Genomic DNA, 19,775 nt, shown 5'->3' with positions numbered 1-19,775 from the left:
GCTTTAGTGGGATCTAATGTGTCTGCTAAACAGAATCGCTACACCCAGTCAAGCTTTTCAACAGGGTCCTTTCGTCCGCCCGTTCTTGGCTTTACTGTAGAAGGAAATTCTCTAGTTGACGGTGGTTGTGGTGTCACTTCATAGTGTAGGAGCCCTGGAGTTTGTGAAGTGACATATGAAGCCACAAGTGGACTGGCTACTAACCAGAGCGAAGAACGGGGAGGTACGAAGGAGGTCATACTGTTTAACCTTTAATGTAAAAAAAGTGCCAGTGGTAGATGTAAGCTTAGAAACTGTTGGTCAATGGAGAATCTTTTGGCCAATGGAATGCCCGTCACTATTGGTATAGAGAAGTGGAGAGCGGAGAGCAGCTGAGACAATGTGGGTAAATTTATGGCTTATTTCTAACCACAATATCTCATGTTCCTAACGTGGTTGCATATGGAGGGAGTATCATGTAAGAGAGATTTTCCAAGCATGTCAAGACAAGATTGTAGTTATGATAAGACTTTTACAGCCGTCCTAACTGACTAACGATATGGAGGTTTGTGACTACTCGTTTGGTGTTGCTTATACAAGCTTACCAGAGGGCTTAGCGATTGCTGCCTTACTTAGAGCACACTTAACAAGCACTAGGTATTTGACCATAATACTTAAGACTACTTCACCCCAGTAGTTGGAACTATAAACGGTTTCACGAACGAAAACTTTGGTTCCAGACCTTCAAAAGCCTTGAAGGTCAATGGGGTCACATGTAGAAAAGCTAGTTGGTATTGAGTCTTCTACTTCGTTGATTTCTAGTGAAGACCTATATTTCGTTTGGCTGACTAACTCTATAAGAAATCGTAAACAAAAGCGAATTGCTTCAATCTGAAAAGTAATTGGAGTGGAAAACTAATCATCAACGACAACATTAGAGTTATTTAACATATCTTGAACCGAAAGCAAGCTCACAGAGGCTATTATTTTCAAATTAGTCCAATTTATAAATTTGTCTTCACATGAGTTTGGAATCCTTGAAACGGTCAAACATAGTAGCTAGCTATGAACATCAGCTGAGACACTATTATTGGAAGAGCAGAGAAATTTGAGAGATAGGATGGCCATCTTTTGGGTCTTCCCCTTTAGAAATTGGGAAAGAGACCAATCCTTACTTTCCCAACATTTGTCATAATGCTTGTTGTCGCAATTAGTAAGCATGACAACAACTAGAATTTCAAAACAAATAACTCAGAAGTCAGCGTTGATTTAGTTTTAGTAAACGCCACCGAAAGGTCCGAATATAGATGTTTGGTTCGTAAATGCACACGAATGCTATCAATAGCCTCTTTTTTGACGAGCAGCAAACTTGAAACGTAAGGGAGGAATACGGCTGAATTGTTCTTAATTTTGTTATAGCGTCCTTCCCCTTATAGCTTCAAATGATATTCAATGTGAAGTTCTGAAGCACTAGATCCATCTCGACTAAGAATTATTCTTCCTGTTTCAGCTCGCTTAGATAGTACACCCCCTCTCTGTAAATAATGATGAAATATATTAGAATAGCTTACAAATACTGTTGTGGCTAATTATGACCAACCGGGGTTGGGAAAACGCCGTGGAGACGTTATTTCGGACTCGGCGCAGGGTAGAGAACAATAGAGAAACAGCCTAACCAGTATCTCAACTGTTTTCTCGGTTAGTCACTTACTAAATCATACAATGGACGGTCCCCACAAAGCGTTAGGGTTACCAGCATCATCCAGCAGTGAGTGCAAAGTGATACTATTGGTTTACTTAGCCTGATGCCCAAAAAGCCTCAAACTAAACCACGTAAACCACCCAAACCCTGTAGATCGAGCACCGTTTACGGTGACCGTTATGTCCAGCACAGTTACGGTGATGTAGAATATGGGCGAAGCTTCGGACTTGCACCGTAGAGGTGATTCCGTTGAAAAAAAAAAATGCAACAAACAATAGGCAACAATTGCCTCAGGTTGCCAATTCCGGTTTCACAACCAGTCGCGAGAACTAAAAACCACAAAACACAGACCTAACCAAAGCCAGTACCAAGTGTACCCAGCTGGCCCATCACTACAGGACTTTTAGTCAAGATCTGGATAGCGCCAGTGATCTTCGATCTACAAAAACACTATGGTGGGGCGACGAGGCTTTGCACATCTAGAGAAAAAAGCATTGACTTATCGCTTATGTATATGCAACCACTAGCGAGAAATCAGGCAATCCGCCGCCCAGGAAAAGACGCTCGCGACCGTGTTCCACCACAACAAATAGTTCCGTAATCTGGTTACTAAAAGGTGGAAAAAAGGTAGAAAGAAAAGAAGGGTCCACCTTTAACCTTCAATATCAGTGGACCTAAAAGAATTAAACTTTCTTCTTCGTGGAATGCTAATTACCTTTGTGCTATGAAGCTTAGTCTAAAGCCTAGTTACCTCATAGAACACTGGGAGAATGAGCCAGCACCTTTGTCCAAGAAGTCGCAGCACTACTAAAAAAGTCCCAACGGCTGGGAAAAAGCTGCGAGTCCTAGCCTAGTCTGCACTACTTGACACTAGTTTAGTGCGATTTGCGATTTACCTGCAAGCAGACGTTACCAGATTCAGCGCGAACCAGCTGCTCCCGCATGGTTTTCGCAGCCAAAGTTCCATCCAACAAACGAAAGTAGTACCCAGCCGCCGAAGGGTCTGCCAGCCACCTGGATGACATAAATAAAGCTTGACTTGTCGCAAAAGTGTGGTGTTGGTTTTCGGTAAACTTACTACTTTCCTTTACTTTACGCTTTTCGGTTTCCAACCGCTGCCTTTCGCTTTTTTAACTTCCCTAACCCTAGTCTTTCTTTTTTAAACCTTGGGTCCCAATAATGCAATTGCGGAACCTAGTTTGGCTGTTGCCTCTCGTGCTAAAGGCTGTTTCGGCTTATGAAGAGCCCGAGGAAGAAGAGCAAGTTACTGTCACAGAGACTAACTATGTCACTCCATACTGTTTCCAACAGAAACTTAAAACCTTGACCAACGACGAAGCTCATACTACTGGTATCCCGTTGGTGATTGTTTATGCTAACCCTGAAGACCCAATTCCTTCTCAGAATGCTGGTCACGCTCCTGCTCCTGGTGCTGAAGGTACTTTCACTAGTACTACTCAGGCTCCACATATTACTGGCTCTGCTTCTCCACTGAAGTCAACCGGTTCCAAGAACACTGCTGGTGGTAACGACCACTCCTCGCTGCTGAAGATTTCTATCGGAAACAAGCCTTTGTCGCACACCTCTGGAAAGAAGCAATGTACTGTTTGTCAACAAGTTCTGTTGGTTGAATCTGCCCTGGTTACTTTTTCCACCATTGTCTACACTGCTAACACTACCCAACCTATTACTGTGCTGACGCTGTCTTCCAATGGTCTTCCATCTGCTACTGCCAAGGATCCTTTGGTCACTGCTCCAACTATCAGCGGCGGCTCTTCTATCTCCATTGAAACAAGCTGGGACATTTCGCTGGCCTTGAATGCTAGTGATTCTACTTACGGTCAAAGCCTTTCTTCTGACACTTACGCCAGAAACTCTAGCTCGACTTCCACTGAACCAAGCTTTGGCCTGGCTCTGTTGTTCTCAAGCTACTTCATCACTTCGACCGTCAGCTCCCAGCAAGCTTCTGCTTCTGCTAGTACCACAGCTAGTGCTAAGGCTCCTGCTCTTAGCTCGCAGAACTCCTCTGCTGCCAATGCTGATGCCAAGGTTCTTTCCGAGTCCACGCTTCCAAAGTACTACAACAGCTCTTCTGCTTTCCCAACTGCTAGCGCAGCTGTTTCGAGCTCCTTGTATTCCAGTGACGTTTACGAATCAAGCAGTGAGTATTCCAGCCTTATCCTGTCCACTTTGTCCTCAGCTGCGGCCTCTTCTCTCAGCTCTTCTTTGTCTGAGCTGAGCGAGTCTGAATCTGCTTCATCTTCGCTTTCCCTTGAGGCCGCTTCCAAGGAAGACGATATGCTTACTATTCGTTCCGTTCCAACATGCCACTCCGTTTCTGACTTGTTCCAGGAAATCGACACTGCTAACCCATCCAAGTACTACAAGGATGGTGAATTGCCTGTCAGTATTCCTAAGGGTATTGAGACTGACTCTCCTATTGGTACCAACTCTTTCTACGCTAACTTGTTCTTGGGTGACCAGAAGAGCATGGTTTGGACTTACCCTTACGGTTTCTACTGGGCTAAGGATTCCAAGTATGGTATTGCAGTTCAGCACACTGACCCAGACAAGCGTGTGTTTGGCGATAAGAACTCCAACGGTGCCGCTTCTTACTACTACAACCCTATCTTGCTTGGTGAAATTATCTTCTCGTCTACTAAGAACTCCGAGAAGAACAATTACTTGAGCGTTACCGATATGAAGTCAATGTCTGCCAATGTCAAACTTTCTCCTGATGGAGTGAACAGTGACAACTACATTGAAGTTCCTCTTGTGCATGGTATGGGTTTCGCTACTTCCATTTACCATGGTGACTTGACTGCTCGTTTGTCTACTGTCTTTGCTTTCCAGTCTATCGTAAAGGAAACCGTTCCTTCTTCGAACGATAAGTTGATTAAGTACAGAGTCTCCTTGAACCTGGGCGCTGAATGGTTGCTCTTTGTCACCTTGCCATCTAAGGACACTTCTTTCAAGCTTGAGATCAAGAACGGTGATTTGGTTGCTAACAAGGCTGTTGACGGTCTCGTTATCCAGGCTGTCTACGCTCCATCTGACTCTACTTTGGACAACTACTACTACGAGTCTGCTGGTCAATACGTTACTGGTGCTGAAATCAAGGGTTCTATCTCTTGTACTTCTGCTAGCTACAAGTTCGCTTACGAGTCCAAGGGCTCTTCCATCGCAAAGAAGCCTATTGTGTTCGCTCTTCCTCACCACTTGCAGACTTTGGACTCAAGTGTGACTTCCCAAAGTACTGGACTTCAGCTCGAGTCTACCGTGAAGGGCACTATGCTTGGTTTCCTTACTGACGAACTTTCTTTCAGTGAAACTATCAACAACCAGATCCAGTTCTTGCCTTGGGTTGATGGTATGGGAACCAGCGCCAAGTACACTTCTGACCAGATTAAGCTTATTCACGATACTGCTATCAAGGAAATCTCTGGTGTCGATATTCCACAGACCATCCTTTCAGTTAAGTCTACCTACTCTATGGGTAAATTGGCTGACAAGTATGCTTACATCTTGTACGTCCTTAACGACATTGTCAAGGATGAAAAGGCCGCCGAGTCGTTGTTGAAGGCTTTGAAGGAGTACTACTCTATCTGGTTCAAGAACACTAATGTTGGATTCCCATTGATGCACGACACCAAGTTCGGTGGTGTGACAAGTACTGCCAACAATGATGGTGATGTTGGTGCTGACTTCGGTTCTGGTTTCTACAATGATCACCACTTCCATTACGGTTACCACATCCACGCTGCTGCTCTCATTGGCCATGTTGACAAACAATTTGGCGGCTCTTGGGCTGACGACAACAAGGAACAAGTGAACATCTTGATCAGAGACGTTGCTAACCCTAGCGAGAACGATAAGTACTTTCCAGTTTTCAGACTGTTCGACTGGTTCCAGGGCCACTCTTGGGCTAAGGGTTTGTTCGCAAGTGGTGATGGTAAGGATGAAGAATCCTCTTCTGAGGACTACCACTTCTACTATGGTATGAAGTTGTGGGGTAATGTCATCGATGATAATGCTATGGAGGCTCGTGGTGATTTGATTTTGAAGATCATGAGCAGAGCCATGAACTTGTACATGCTTTATTCTGATGACAACACCGTTCAGCCATCTTCTATCATTAAAAACAAGGTTTCCGGTATCCTTTTCGACAACAAGATTGCCTACACTACCTACTTCGGTCAGAACACTGAGTACATTCACGGTATTCACATGTTGCCTATTACCCCAGCTTCTGGATTGATTAGAGGATCGAACTATGTCAAGCAAGAATGGGACTCAGTCCTCTCCGGCATTATTGGATCGGTTAAATCTGGCTGGACTGGTATCCTTCGCTTGAACCAGGCCCTCTATGATGGTAAGAAGTCTTACGATTTCTTCTCATCTAAGAGCTTCACAAAGTCCTACTTGGACGACGGTCAGAGTCGAACATGGAGTTTGGCTTTCTCTGCCGCTGTGGCCAATGGTCTCTAATCATGGTTTTTCTTCATTCATTCATTTCGTTCGTTCTTTCAGTATTCTAGTATATATGACTAAAAGTAAAGTCTCATTAAACTACATTTCGAATTTATTACCTGTTGTATATTGACCCTTTGTGACCCCCAAAAATTAACAAAAAAGCAAAAATAATAGAACGGCTCGACTATAACTAAGCATAAAAAAACAATAAGCATTAAAATCAAAGCAGACTCACGTTCTCCAAGTATCTGTAGTGTCGCCACATGAGATGTGTGTATGTGTGTGTGTGTGTGTTATTATTCTCCTGTGGCGATCCCATCAGATTACTTAGAGAGGACGAGTCTGTTCAGTGGTGGCATTCTTCTCACCTCCCTCTACTGCCTTGTGAGCAATAGACTCAGATGAATCCTCATCTTCACCTGCCATGTCCTGGTGTCTGACTCTTGCGAACAACTCCTCCTGTTCAGTCTTGGACAACTCGTGCTTCTTCTTACCCTTGATGTGGTACATTGGGTTCAAAGATCTCAAAGTCAAGTTCTTGGCGAATGGCAAGTGGCCAGTCTTCTCCTCGTACATCATTAACATAAGAACAACGATAACGACAATCCAGTAGATGTTGTAGGAGAGAACAGAACCATATGTGGCAGAGTTTTGCCAGCCCAAAAGCGAGTTGAAAACATCCCAACCGTTGTCGGTCTCTGGGTTGCAACAGTTGACGTGCCAAACAGACTTGCTGATATCGTAAGTACCAGGTCCACTTCCGTTCTCGGAAGCATCACCACCAGTCTTGTTGTTGTAGACATACGTCTCAAAGAACCATACACCTCTGGAGAAAAGACCAGCTGCAATAAGGTACAAGATACATGTGGAAATAATCAAGAAGATCTGCAAAGACATGGTAGAACCAGAGTAGTACAAAAGTACACCCACGAGAATACCAGCGAGGAGACCTGTAATGACTGGGATAGGGAAAGAAGTAGCTGGAGAGTTCAAACCAACACCACCGACAAAGACAATGGCTTCCAAACCTTCTCTCAAACAAGTGATGAATGGCAAGATGAACAAGGCATACTTCTTTGCCCATTGACCAAGACTGAAACGGCCTTTCTTCTCCTTCTTGACAAGAGCCTGAGCCAACTTGACTCTCCACTTCTCTTTCATCTTGTTGATACGCAACATGGCAATACCCATCAAAGAAATCAAAACGGTAGCAATGATACAGAAAATACCTTCCCACAAGTCTTCAGAGGAAGCCCAAATGTCTTTGCCCAACGAGTAGAAAGCACCAATGAAAGCACAACCAAGGATCAAACATATGACAACCCCTAGAATCGCCCCTAGCCACACTTGTCGCTTAAGCTTCTTGTAGACGACAGGATCATCAGTGGAGCCGCCAAGTCCCTGCTTCAAAAAAGCCAAAAGGACAGAGACAACCACAACGGCTTCCAAGGTCTCTCTGAAAACGACAAAGAAAATTTGTACGTTGAATACGTCAACCATCTCGTAGGTTCTTTAGATCGTTACCTACCTTGAGAGAGGTAAGTGGTAGGGGGGATATAAAAAAAGGAAATGGGGGTGAAGAGGAAAAAGACAAAGAGAGGCTGGGGAGTGTACGTCTATTTATACAATTAAGCCCACGAGATGCCCAATATTCATGGACTATACTTGAAAGCCGACAGAAGTCTGCTCCAGGGGAGAAAAGCCACGGCTGCAACACTCAAAGCTGCACCTGCACTAGTAGAGCTTTCAACCTGCATTGGGAATGATGCAGCACGGTGTCAATGTCTCGTATAATGGCTTCTGGCCAATGAAAGATGATTCTCTGAGATGCGCAGATTGATGTTCCTGACGCCGTAATTTTCGCTTTAACGAGGAAAATGTTAGAGGTGGCTAACGGTATAAATAGGGCAGGGCACCCTGGGTGGTCCCCAGTATGAGAAAAGTTGCTCTTCCTACAATTATAAGCTGATCTGCTTTCTGAGGCGATCAGAAACCGAAGTCGGGGGCATAGATAATGCTGATCGGCCTTCTCAACAATACATGTCGACTGCACAAAATTAACCTATAGGCATTTGGCATTTTCTTGGCACGTCAAAAAAGGCCGTATTTCAACTGTCAATGTGTCAATGACAGGTGAAAAACTCTTGGCTCAGGTTTTAGATTTTGAAGCAGAAAATTCAAGACCAGGACAACCGATAGTGTTCTATGCTTCGGCATTCCCCTTACCAGTCTTCTTTTGGAAATCTAATGGAAGCCCGACAAGGCTTTTCCGAGCAGGAGTATTGTGTTTTTCTGGCCGCCTCGTTCCACTTACGGTTACTTACCCGCGGCAGGTTAGCTGTGGGCGCCATTGGCTAAACTTGTTACCCTGTGTCTTGAAAGGCTCGCCCATGCGTCACCACGATCACTGAAGAATGGGTCCACCTATTTTTGACGAATCCCAGCGGGTTATGGCCAGGCGACGGCTTTGTCTGACAAAGTCGCCCCACCTCGTATTTGATCGGATAATGCACTCAGTAACGAACACCCCCTACCACGTTTGTTACCTACAGCTATTATTTTGTATTATTCTTTTAACTAACAAACTCTTTTCGTTGGACTCTTATTTTTGTCATTTTCACCGTCTCTGCGGCACACTGTGTAACCAGCTCTTCATGTGTAAAGATCCCTCCATAGGCGGAACGTGCATTTACAAAGCCTTAATCAGATACATCTCCTTACCATAAACAGGACATATGCATCTACTGGCTGCCTATTGGCGAGCTACCTTCCTTTGTGTAATTGTTGTCCGTTTCAGCCACCATTGGAACTGCAAACATCGACACCAATACCTGCGATGCATCCCGGCCTAGAGGTGAAAATTGCCGGTCTGAGTATCCAAATCAACCCTGAAAATCTCTTTAAATGGAAGACGGAAGCTCGTTCATTCACTTCGTCAGACCAAAGTGGAAAAATTAACCCAAGAACTTCTTGATAGATTCTTGCAGACTTCATGCATATGTCAGAAATTATTTGCTCGGGGGCACCAACTGAAAATTTTCTGACAACAGACGTATTACCGTTCTTCGTTTCTCAACGCTGCAGCTGGTCCCTTGATTCCGAAATCCGGCTTTTCTGAAGGAAAGCCTCTGTATCGCAGACGATCATAACCGTCGTATGGAAACAACAGCAGTTAGATGCAGCATAGTATGCTTTTGAAGATCCCAATAGGTTCTTATATAATTGGCCATAACTGACGGAACGGTACAGAGGGCAAAAGTCTTCCATGTCTAGAACCAGAAGCTCTCGGGTGACAGTAGAAATTGAGGGGAGAGGATATCGGGTTGATGCCACTTTCTCCAATTGGAGACCTCTGATTCCATCTTGGACGAATGTTCACTAGAAAATCGATGGAAATTGTCAACAATTTTTCACCCATTGTGTCTACTGTGGATTACGAGCCTCCACTTAGATGGCCCTAGTAGTGGACTTTTGCATGTGTAGCCAGACATTTGAAAATGTCCATTTTCTCCAACCCATTGAACACTTGTCGAGAACACCAAGGATGAGTCTGAATTGTTGGCTATAAATTGTGTCTTCATGGTGTCCTTATAGTGACTCTTCCCCAGATCAAGTTTTCGCAGTCAAATATAGGCTCTCCGGGTCACCACAAAACTGGCAAAGATACACATACTACTGACAAGGAATATAAATAATAGCTCAAGTAAGATGTCAATTCCATTTTAAGCACCCAGAGTGATATTTAATACCTGATATAGTTGTATCTCTTCAGCTGGGGTTCGGCTTCCCATAGTGATACCTGCAGAGGAAATGAGATGTGGGGTGGAGTTTGACTCTGGATGTTTTGGCTAAAACTAGAACGGAATGATAAAACCTATATATATTGAAAAAGCACCCACAGTGATAAAAGCTTCACGTATAATTAGTGCAAAGAAGAGCTTTTTCCAACTAGCCATTGTCCTACTGAACCCACCACACCAGTACCTCCATCAACCGCCGTGCCGAATATGTCCTTAGAGATTTCCTCGACTGAGCTGGGCTCAACTCAGCAAGACATGTCTCTCAAATACCTTGATTCAGCAAGAAAGATCCTATGCATAGGTAGAAACTATGCTGCTCATATTAAGGAGCTTAATAACATGGCTCCATTGCAGCCTTTCTTTTTCCTTAAGCCATCGTCTTCCATCTTACGCCCAAACAACGGGCCATTCCTAGTCCCAAAGGGAACCAAGGTTCACCATGAAGTGGAATTGGCATTCACATTGAACAAGACACTTAAAAACTTGCCTGCAACTTTTTCCAATGAAGAAGCCTTGGATGCAATTGAGGGGTATGCTTTGACTATCGATATGACTGCAAGAAACGTTCAGGATGAAGCCAAGAAGAAGGGATTGCCTTGGTCAATTGGAAAAGGCTTCGACACATTCCTCCCTGTTTCTGGCTTCATTCCAAAGCTGGAGATTCCTGACCCATACAAGGTCCGCTTGCAACTTTCCATCAATGGTGAAACCAAACAAGACGATAACACAGACTTGATGATCTTCCCAATCCACAAAATCTTGAGCCACATGTCTTCCATTATGACCCTTGAAAAGGGTGATCTTATCCTTACAGGCACTCCAAAGGGAGTAGGCCTTGTTAGCCCCGGTGATCATGTTCAAGCTAGCTTAAGTGTTGGAGACAAGGTCTTGCAAACTATAGACGTTCAGGCCGAACAGAAAGACGGTCCTTACGAATTCAAAGAAACCTAATCTTATACGAAGATGCCTTCCTTTGGAGGCACATACTGCCTCAATACGATTCGTGCCTCGCTGAACACCTTATGCGAATATTCATCCATGGAGTAACTCTGCGCATAGACAACTTGTTTTATCCCGCTTTGCACGATCTTGATTGAGCAGGTCAAGCATGGACATGTGTTGCAATATAGGATCGAGTTTTCGCCGGCTATACGGTCTCTTCCAGCTTCAAGTAATGCATTTTCTTCCGCGTGTAAACATAAGCATGTAGATAAGGCTGCTCCGCTGCCATGACCTTTATTACACCTTGGACATCCTCCTTCGTTACAGTTGGTCAAGTTACGTGGAGTACCGTTGTAACCTGTTGCCACCACTCTATTATCCTTCACTATGACGCAGCCAACACGACGTTTCATGCAATTTGATCTTAACGCAGCCAAGTCGGCTAAACGCATAAAGTAAGAATCCCACGTAGGCCGAAGTCGTTCTTGATTAAGTAGATCAAGTTCACTTAGTTTCACATAAAGATCCTTAAGCGAAGTTGACGTATTGATGATTTTGATGTGTGCTTGATTATTGATTTCGAGGAGTGGGTTTGCAGCGTTAAACAAGAGATCGTCGGACTGTTCGATGAACTCACTTCGGCTCAAAGCTTTCTCGCCGTTTTTCAACTGGTGTCTCTGGAAACGTAAGGTTAATGGGGCGTCTATCGAAAGGTGGAGGAAGAATGGCCTCTTCTGGAGCGCCTTAAGCGTTTCCAGATGATCTATATGGGAAAGGACATAGTTTGAACGCCAGTTCTCGGTAACATGATTCAAAAGAGCGTCGAATGAGGGAAATATCTGCTGGTCCAACGCACTGGGTCCCTTGTGATGTGTACCGTTCCCATTAAGAGCACCAGTACCATTCTCATTGGGTTTCGAGGCACCGTTCTGGTCGCCCTGGCTCTCTATAGAAACGAGTGTGAACCCTTGAAACGTCAAGTATCTGACAACCTCAGACTTACCCGAGGCAAGTGTTCCTGACACAGCGATGAACATAGTTGGACGCGTCAATGAGTATAGACGCTTGAAATTAATGCGCGATGGTACTAATTATATGTGGACCAAATGTGAGGATGAAGGGAGGCAGCGTACGACTTGTTACTAATGGCCCTTTTTTTAATTAAAAAAGTTATTTAGTAAAGTGGAACTGGGAAAGCAGGAATAGTATTATACTTCATCAAATGAAAAGTTTTTTAAGTTTTATTAGAGGGGGGACTGATATTTGCACTAACTTAGCCTTTTGGTTGCTTGGCTGCGAAATACTAAGTATTGCCATCCGTGGCAAAGTGGAAGAAACATATGAACTTGGATACCATAAAAAAAAAAAAAAAAAATACAAATCATCACATAAACCGACACGAAGTTACTTGGTAGGACTTTTAAAGAACAGAATTCCAAAAATAATGGAAATTAAAGCCAACCGAAATGAAGTAGCAGGCATATTCATGACTGTCTATCCTCTTTGGAGCCACCCACAGACAGTGGGGTACCTAATGTTAATTTTCAACCTTTAAACATTTTTAAATACATGATAAACTTACCAATGTAATTTCCAAGTCTTTTTTCAAGTCAGAACATACCTTTTTGTGTTCCCATACCCAGCCATTCTCTGGCCCATAGTTAACCACTTTGCAACCACTCTACCTGTTCCGCGCCGCGCACCTTTCTACTACTCGTATACTCCAGCTTATCTTATCAGAACACCCTAAACCTTCCCAATACACATTCAATCGCTGGCAAGCATTGCGATGTATATTCCATTTATTCTCCAGCTATGTATATTCCTCGTTTCGAGCTGTCTCGCAAGCGAGGCTCCTATACGGAAGGAGGGTTACTGTTCAATGTACGACAATTGCGGCAAGAAGTCGGTCTTTGGAGGCCCAATTCCATGTCCAGCAAATAAGAAGGCCGTGGCTCCATCTACGGAAGCAAAAGAGCTTTTGTTCCAGATTTGTGGTGCCGACTTCCCTATTGATAATGGTGTGTGCTGCTCGTATGACCAATTGGTTAACTTGGAGCTGAACCTTAAGAAGGCAGAGCCATTGATCAGCTCCTGCCCTGCTTGTCGAAAGAACTTCTTTGACTTCTTTTGCAAGTTCACTTGTTCATCAGACCAATCTACGTTTGTTGAGATCAGTGACACTACAGAAGCAATTGATACTAAAAAGGAGATTGTCTCGGAGTTGACTATCTATACCGACTCTGAATACGCCTCGGACTTCTTTGACTCATGTAAGAACATCAAGTTCTCAGCTTCTAATAGCTATGCTATGGATCTTATTGGAGGCGGAGCTAAGAACTACTCTCAGTTCTTGAAGTTCCTCGGTGACGAAAAACCACTCCTTGGTGGCTCTCCGTTCCAGATCAACTACGCTTATGAGTTACCTGGAAATGACGATACGGGACTTAAGCTAAACTCTGGTGATATGAAAGATTGTGATGATGAGGTTTATAAATGTGCCTGCTCGGACTGTCCAACATCTTGTCCGAAATTACCAAAGTTCAAGAGGTATGACAGACATTGCCACGTCGGGTTATTACCTTGTTTTTCATTTGCCGTTTTGATCGTATGGATCATCATTATCTTCATTATTGGTGTTTACCACATTCACATCGCTAGACAGAGAAGACATCAGATCGAGCAGTGGAATAGACTTATAGGTGGCGAGGAGCACCATTCCTGCGTTCATGATGACCGTCCAATGGTAGATACCCATATAAGTCCAAGAGTGAAGGAAGAGTCATACTTCGCTCACCAATGGCGATCATTCCGTAACTTTGTGGTTGAAGGATTGGAGAAAGTTTTCGCCTTCATCGGATATCATTGCGCCAAGTTTCCGGCTATCACACTTTCTGTCTGCTTGTTGTTGGTTATTCTTCTTAGCAGTGGTCTTACCCAATTGACATGGGAGACTGAACCAGTTAAGTTATGGGTCAGCCCCAATGAGCCAGCCTTGAAAAACCTACAGTATTTTGAGGAAACATTTGGCGAATGGTTCAGAATAGAGCAACTCTTTATCGCCAGTAAGGACGAATCTAACCCAGTCCTTACTTGGAAGAATGTTCAGTGGTGGTTTGAAAAGGAGCAAGAGCTCTATAACCTCAAAGGGTCAAATGACGATCTGCTCAGTATAGAAGATTTTTGCTTTAAGCCTTTGGAAGACTCTTGTGCAATCCAATCATTCTCTCAATATTTCGGAGGTGATATCAGATACTTAAACGAGAACAACTGGGCAAAACAGCTTTCTTCATGTGCCGAGAGTCCGGTAGAGTGCTTACCTCCATTCCAACAGCCATTGAACAAGAATCTCCTTTTCTCACTGAGCGATATTTTAGAATCAGAAGCTTTTGTTGTCACTCTTTTACTCGAAAGCAAGTCAGCTAGTGCCAGCTATACACAAAAGGTTACAGAATATGAACATGCATTGCAGGACTGGATTAAGGGTTTGCAGCTGGAGCGTCCAGACTTACACATCTCATTCAGTACAGAATCTTCTCTTGAAGAGGAGCTCAACCAGTCAACCAATACAGACGTCAAAATTGTCGTTATCTCATACTTGGTGATGTTCTTATACGCTTCGCTTGCACTTGGAGGTAAAATTCCGACCAAGTTTGACCGCAAGACTTTCGTTAAAACAAGGTTCTTGCTTGGCTTGAGTGGAATCATAATGATCCTCCTTTCTGTTACATCTGCTGCCGGTGTTTTTGCTGTTATTGGAATCAAATCGACCTTGATCATTGCTGAAGTCATTCCTTTCCTCGTTTTGGCTGTCGGTGTGGATAACATATTTTTGATTGTCCATGAATTACACAAGCTTACGGAAAAGATTCCAGAAGTGGACGTTGAAACGAGAATTTCCAAGGCATTAGAAAGGATTGGGCCATCATGCTTCATTAGTGCTGGCCTTCAAGTTCTGATGTTTTTACTTGCAACAAGTGTTCAAATGCCAGCTGTGAGGAACTTTGCTTTCTATTCCGCAGGTGCTGTTGGTATCAATTTCTTCTTACAAATGACAGCCTTCATTGCTGTACTCTCCCTAGACCAGCACAGGCTTGAAAATGGAAGGGTTGACTGTATTCCTTGGGTTCAACTTGATAATCAAATCGAGATTGACCAGGTCAGCCATCCAAGTGATCATATCGAATACGACTTCTCGCATGTTATCCTGACTCGTTATGCACCATGGCTATTGAAGCCTTCGAATAAGAGGAAGGTTCTTTCGGTTTTCTTGATATGGCTAGGCATTTCTCTAAGCTTATTGCCTGGAGTAGAGCTCGGCCTTGACCAGAAGATTGCACTTCCATCCAGCTCTTACCTTGTTGACTACTTCGAAAGCGTCTACAAATACTTGAATGTTGGACCTCCAGTCTTCTTCGTCGTGAAGGATCTTGACGTGTCACATAGAAAGGAACAACAGGCTGTGTGTGGTAAGTTTTCTACATGTGAGGAGTTCTCACTCGCTAACATCTTGGAACAAGAGTACAAGAGATCTGACATTTCTACAATTGCTGAGCCAGCTTCCAATTGGTTGGACGATTTCCTCAATTGGTTGAACCCAGCACTCGATCAGTGCTGTCGTTTTAAAAAATCGGCATTTGGCGAAGAGTTTTGCTCTCCAAAAGCACCAGAAAGGCAATGTGAGCCATGTTATCTGAATCACCAACCACCGTATAACAGTCTGATGGAAGGCTTGCCTCAAGGTGAAGAGTTCATGAAGTTCTTCAAGCAATGGATCACAGAACCAAGTGACCCATGCCCATTAGGAGGCAAGGCGCCATATTCGACATCGCTCAAGTACAATGCTACCAATATTGAAGCAAGTTACTTCCGCACCAGCCACACGCCCATGAGATCACAAAAAGACTTCATTGTTGGCTTCAAAAATTCGCTAAGAGTGGTGCATGAAATTGAAAAATACCTTGGAGAAACGATAAATGTTTTTGCATTTTCGCCATTCTACGTTTTCTTTGTTCAGTATAGAACAATCATTTCGCTTACTTTTGCCACGCTTGCAGCGGCTGGTGCAATTATCTGGTTCGTGAGCTTAATTCTTCTCGGGCTGGTTCGCACAGCGACTATATTGGTTTTGACGGCAGCAATAATGCTCGCCAATATTGGTGGTGTGATGGCATTGTGGTCTATTTCATTGAATGCTGTTAGCTTGGTAAATTTGATCATTTGCCTTGGGCTTGCCGTGGAATTTACAATTCACATTGCTCGTGCATACTTGAAAGTAGGCAAAGACAGTGATGATGAAGAGGACGAAGAGTTATTTGACAGCTTCATGAACAATGGAGCTGACTACTTGCAAGATGAAAGAACTTCACTGGCATATAAAGCATTAAGCCTGGTTGGAGGCTCTGTCCTCGGCGGCATTACTATCACTAAATTCATCGGTATTGCTGTGCTTGCTTTCACAAGATCCAAGATATTTGAGGTGTACTACTTCAGGATGTGGCTTTCATTGGTTGTTATTGCAGCCACACATTCCTTAGTGTTGTTGCCCATCTTACTTAGTATGTTCGGCGACGTTTAACCTACGGAGCCTCGATTCTGACTTAAATTGTTTGGTGGGGTCAATGCGATGCTCTAAAAAGACCTTACGTCAGATGGGCTTAGACGAAAACTTCTTTCTTTTACGTTTTGCAGAGCAAAGTTACACGGCGGAACCGAAGGATGAGCGCAGCCTTCTGCAGCATCTTGCTGGATTTGTGCGCACTATCGCTCGATTAGGCAAAAGATGCTAGCAATCTGCAATTCTCACTGCGTTGCTCTCTTCTTAACATAGGGAACGAAACGTGACCATCAAGGCCCCGTCAGCCGGTGTGCAGGACAAAATTCTCAGATTATGGGCAATGTTTTTCTTTCCTCTCTTCAAGGTGGGAGCGTTGAAAGTACTACAATAGTAGCAACAAGTGCTTGCGAACTTATTCACTACCACCATGTCTTCTTCCTACAACTTCAAATGGTATGTACTTTAAACGTTAAATAACAATGGCTACTGAACCAATGGATATTCCCATTTGCATTTCCATTAATTTGGTGATCGTGAGATGGGGGGCGATTGCTGATTTTCGCCAATTGACGAGGGAGGTATGGCTCATCTCCTGAAAGTTTAGCAATCCTTCAACTTTTTGTCTTTTGGAATGAAACAGCCCATGCTCCAATCGCCAATGGATATCCTTCAATGCTGTAATCATATCACCTGCAATTTACTAACATCCCAGGCCCAGCGGTCCCAATGAAGTCATTGTGACCGGTACCTTCGATAACTGGTCCAAATCCTTCCCATTAGTGAAATTAACTGACGGTTCCTTCGAATTGAATGTTCCGCTTGACACCAGCGAGGACGTTCTTTACAAGTATGTCGTTGACGGTGAATGGACTGTCAGCGAAGATCAGGACATCACTGACGATGCTTCTGGCAACAAGAACAATGTTTTAAAGTCTGGCGCTTCTTCCCAAAGCAACAAGAACGAGTCTAGAATTCCTGAGGCTGGCGGCATTGGTGCTGCTGTTGCTCAAGGTGCTCCAGCTGAGGGTTCTTCCTCTGGTGCTGGAAAGTCAGACGACCTCAAGACCACTGTCTTGCCATCAGCTGAGGGCAAGCAGACCACTTTGGGTGAGCCAGGTATCTTTGTACCTCAATCCAAGGATAAGGATGCATTGGCTGCTTTTGAGAACGTTAGAGACGTTGACCCTAAGTCATTGAACGAGCCAAATGCTTCTGAGGACTTCACCAAGGAATTGACCCCTGAGGAGAAGAAGAAACAGAAGAAGAAGTTGAAGAAGACCCAATACAAGCTCCGTAAGAAGCAGCAAAAGCAAGCTGAGAATGCCGCTGGTGGAGCTGCTGCTGGCGGCCTCGCTGGCGGTGCTGTTGGCAGCACCACTACTGGTGAAGACGACAATGACGACTCCTGTGACTCCGAAGAGGAGAAGACCCCTGAGCCTGAATCTGTCGATGCCACTATCACTGGTACTATCCTTGGTGCTGTCGGCGGTGCTGCTACTGCTGGTGCTGGAGGTGCCCTTGTTGGTGCTCTTGGAGGTGCTTCTGCTGGCCAGGCTGCTCAGAACTACTCCAACTCTGAGGGCTCTAGTACTAAGACTCTGCAGCAGGAGCAGGAAGTTCCACAGACCTTGGACCCCGGTAGACAAGCCCAGCTCAACATTCCAGGCAGCATTGCTGGTGTTGACAAGGTTAACACTCACGACGAGGACAACTCTGCTACCAAGACAAAGACTATTGACACTTTGACTTCCTCTGAATACGTCGACACTCAAGATGGTGAAAACCCAAGTACTGGTGCTGTTGGCGCTATCTACGAGGACAAGAAGGCTGAGGCTGCTCCAGAGGATAGTCTTGAGAACCAGAAGGAGAACACACATTCTTACCCTGTTAGAGGTGACCTCACCGATGCCGGCGCTGCTGCAGTTCCTGTCACTGCCGTTTACGAAGACAAGGAACCTCAATCTACTTCCCAAACTACTCCTCAGTCCACTCAACAAGATGGCCTTCAGAAGCAACAGGAGAACACTGCCGAGTACCCAGCTAGAGGTGACTTAGCCGGTGTTGGTGCTGCTGCTGTGCCAGTTGCTGCCGTTGGCGGTGCCAGTGCTGCCCAAGGAGCTCTGAGCTCCCAAGGCCTTCTGGGCTCCCAGGGCGGTAAAGCCGACTACCCTTACCCACCTGGTCCAGACCTGGTTGAGCCAATCCAGGCTGGCCATCTCCTGAAGAACATTGAACTGAACACCGAGTTCCCTGAACAGCCAAAAGATCAAGACTACCCTTACCCACCAGGCCCAGGTCAAGTCGAGCCAATCCCAGCTGGTCATCTTCAAAAGAACATTGAACTGAACACTGACTTCCCTGAACTGCCAAAGCCAGATGAAGATGTTGAGCAAGAACAGAACAGGTACGGTGCTACCACTGTTGGTGCTGCAGCTGCAGCTGGTGCCCTTGGCGGCGCTGGCGCATCTCGTGCAGCCGCACCAGCTACTCAGACTACAGAGCCTGGTATTCCAGTGCAATCTGAAGCTAAAAACGCTGCTGCTCCAGTTTCTAAGTCCGCCCAACCTAGAGGCGAGACTGCCCCAGCCCCAGGCGTTTTCGGCAGTGGTGCTGCTACTGCTGACGAGGGAGCTGCGGCTCCTGGTGTCTTTGGCAGCGGCCCAGCTGTCGCTCCATTGGTTGGATCGAGTGAGCTCGGCGCAAAAGAAGTCGACGCTGCTCCAGTTACCAAGGGTGAGGACCACCAATTCGATGGCGAGGATGAGATCATCATTGCCCAGGGTGGTGAAAGCGTCAAACAGGTCGAGAAGAGAATTCAGGAATGGGAAGGTGATGTTAGCGTTGAACAGATCCAACCATCTCCATCTGAGGCCAGAAGATTGGCCGAGGAAGCTCATCTCCTGAAGCAGGCTCAACTTGCCGCTGAGAGAGGTCAGGAAGTTGCTAGCCCATCCAACCCACCAACTGGTCCAGTCAAGCCAGAGAAGAAGGGCTCAAAGAAGGCCCAGAAGCCACCAAACGCAGCCCAACAAGAGGCTACCAAGACCAAGAAGGGCATCATGTCTAAGCTCAAGAAAATCTTCAAGTAAGCAGAATCCGTGCTGGCGCCATCTTTCTAGTTATTTTCTTTTTTCGCATTGGTACTTGATTTTTAACATTGTTGAATGATATTTTTTTTTATCCGCTCCATGTCAGCCACACATAACTTAATATTATATAGCTTAATTGTATTATTTTGCCGTAACATTCATAATAAAGAAAGTAGAAAAGAACAGGCACAAAAAAGGTGAAACTGAAAACACCTCTACAGCTTGCGATGTCG

General features: G+C 44.8%; 5 protein-coding genes across 5 annotated transcripts; 3 read left to right on the top strand and 2 right to left on the bottom strand. All coding sequences in view use genetic code 12, as the record gives it.

Annotated features, from left to right (window-relative positions):
• Positions 1–2,860: 2,860 nt before the first annotated feature.
• Positions 2,861–6,169, top strand: ENG1 (endo-1,3(4)-beta-glucanase; the record flags this gene model as incomplete). The annotated part of the gene is made up of 1 exon (XM_025486265.1): positions 2,861–6,169. One exon carries the CDS (start codon positions 2,861–2,863, stop codon positions 6,167–6,169), a length of 3,309 nt encoding a protein of 1,102 aa, XP_025343815.1.
• Positions 6,170–6,481: 312 nt separating this feature from the next.
• On the bottom strand, positions 6,482–7,654 carry CXQ85_002598 (FTR1 family protein; the record flags this gene model as incomplete). Its single annotated transcript, XM_025486264.1, has 1 exon — positions 6,482–7,654. One exon carries the CDS (start codon positions 7,652–7,654, stop codon positions 6,482–6,484), a length of 1,173 nt encoding a protein of 390 aa, XP_025343814.1.
• Positions 7,655–10,161: 2,507 nt separating this feature from the next.
• Positions 10,162–10,905, top strand: CXQ85_002597 (uncharacterized protein; the record flags this gene model as incomplete). Its single annotated transcript, XM_025486263.1, has 1 exon — positions 10,162–10,905. The coding sequence occupies one exon, from the start codon at positions 10,162–10,164 to the stop codon at positions 10,903–10,905; it is 744 nt and encodes a 247-aa protein (XP_025343813.1).
• Positions 10,906–11,101: 196 nt separating this feature from the next.
• Positions 11,102–11,933, bottom strand: CXQ85_002596 (deoxycytidine monophosphate deaminase; the record flags this gene model as incomplete). Its single annotated transcript, XM_025486262.1, has 2 exons — positions 11,102–11,178; positions 11,207–11,933. The coding sequence occupies 2 exons, from the start codon at positions 11,931–11,933 to the stop codon at positions 11,102–11,104; spliced, it is 804 nt and encodes a 267-aa protein (XP_025343812.1).
• Positions 11,934–12,778: 845 nt separating this feature from the next.
• Positions 12,779–19,542, top strand: NCR1 (sphingolipid transporter; the record flags this gene model as incomplete). The annotated part of the gene is made up of 2 exons (XM_025486261.1): positions 12,779–16,392; positions 17,172–19,542. The coding sequence occupies 2 exons, from the start codon at positions 12,779–12,781 to the stop codon at positions 19,540–19,542; spliced, it is 5,985 nt and encodes a 1,994-aa protein (XP_025343811.1).
• Between the last annotated feature and the right edge of the window lie 233 nt (positions 19,543–19,775).

This window comes from Candidozyma haemuli (genome assembly GCF_002926055.2).
Source record: "Candidozyma haemuli strain B11899 chromosome Unknown D_2014730914, whole genome shotgun sequence".
Classification (NCBI taxonomy): Eukaryota; Fungi; Ascomycota; class Pichiomycetes; order Serinales; family Metschnikowiaceae; genus Candidozyma; species Candidozyma haemuli.
The sequence above is the reverse complement of the archived record's forward strand: the minus strand, read 5'-3'. Positions and strand labels throughout refer to the sequence as shown.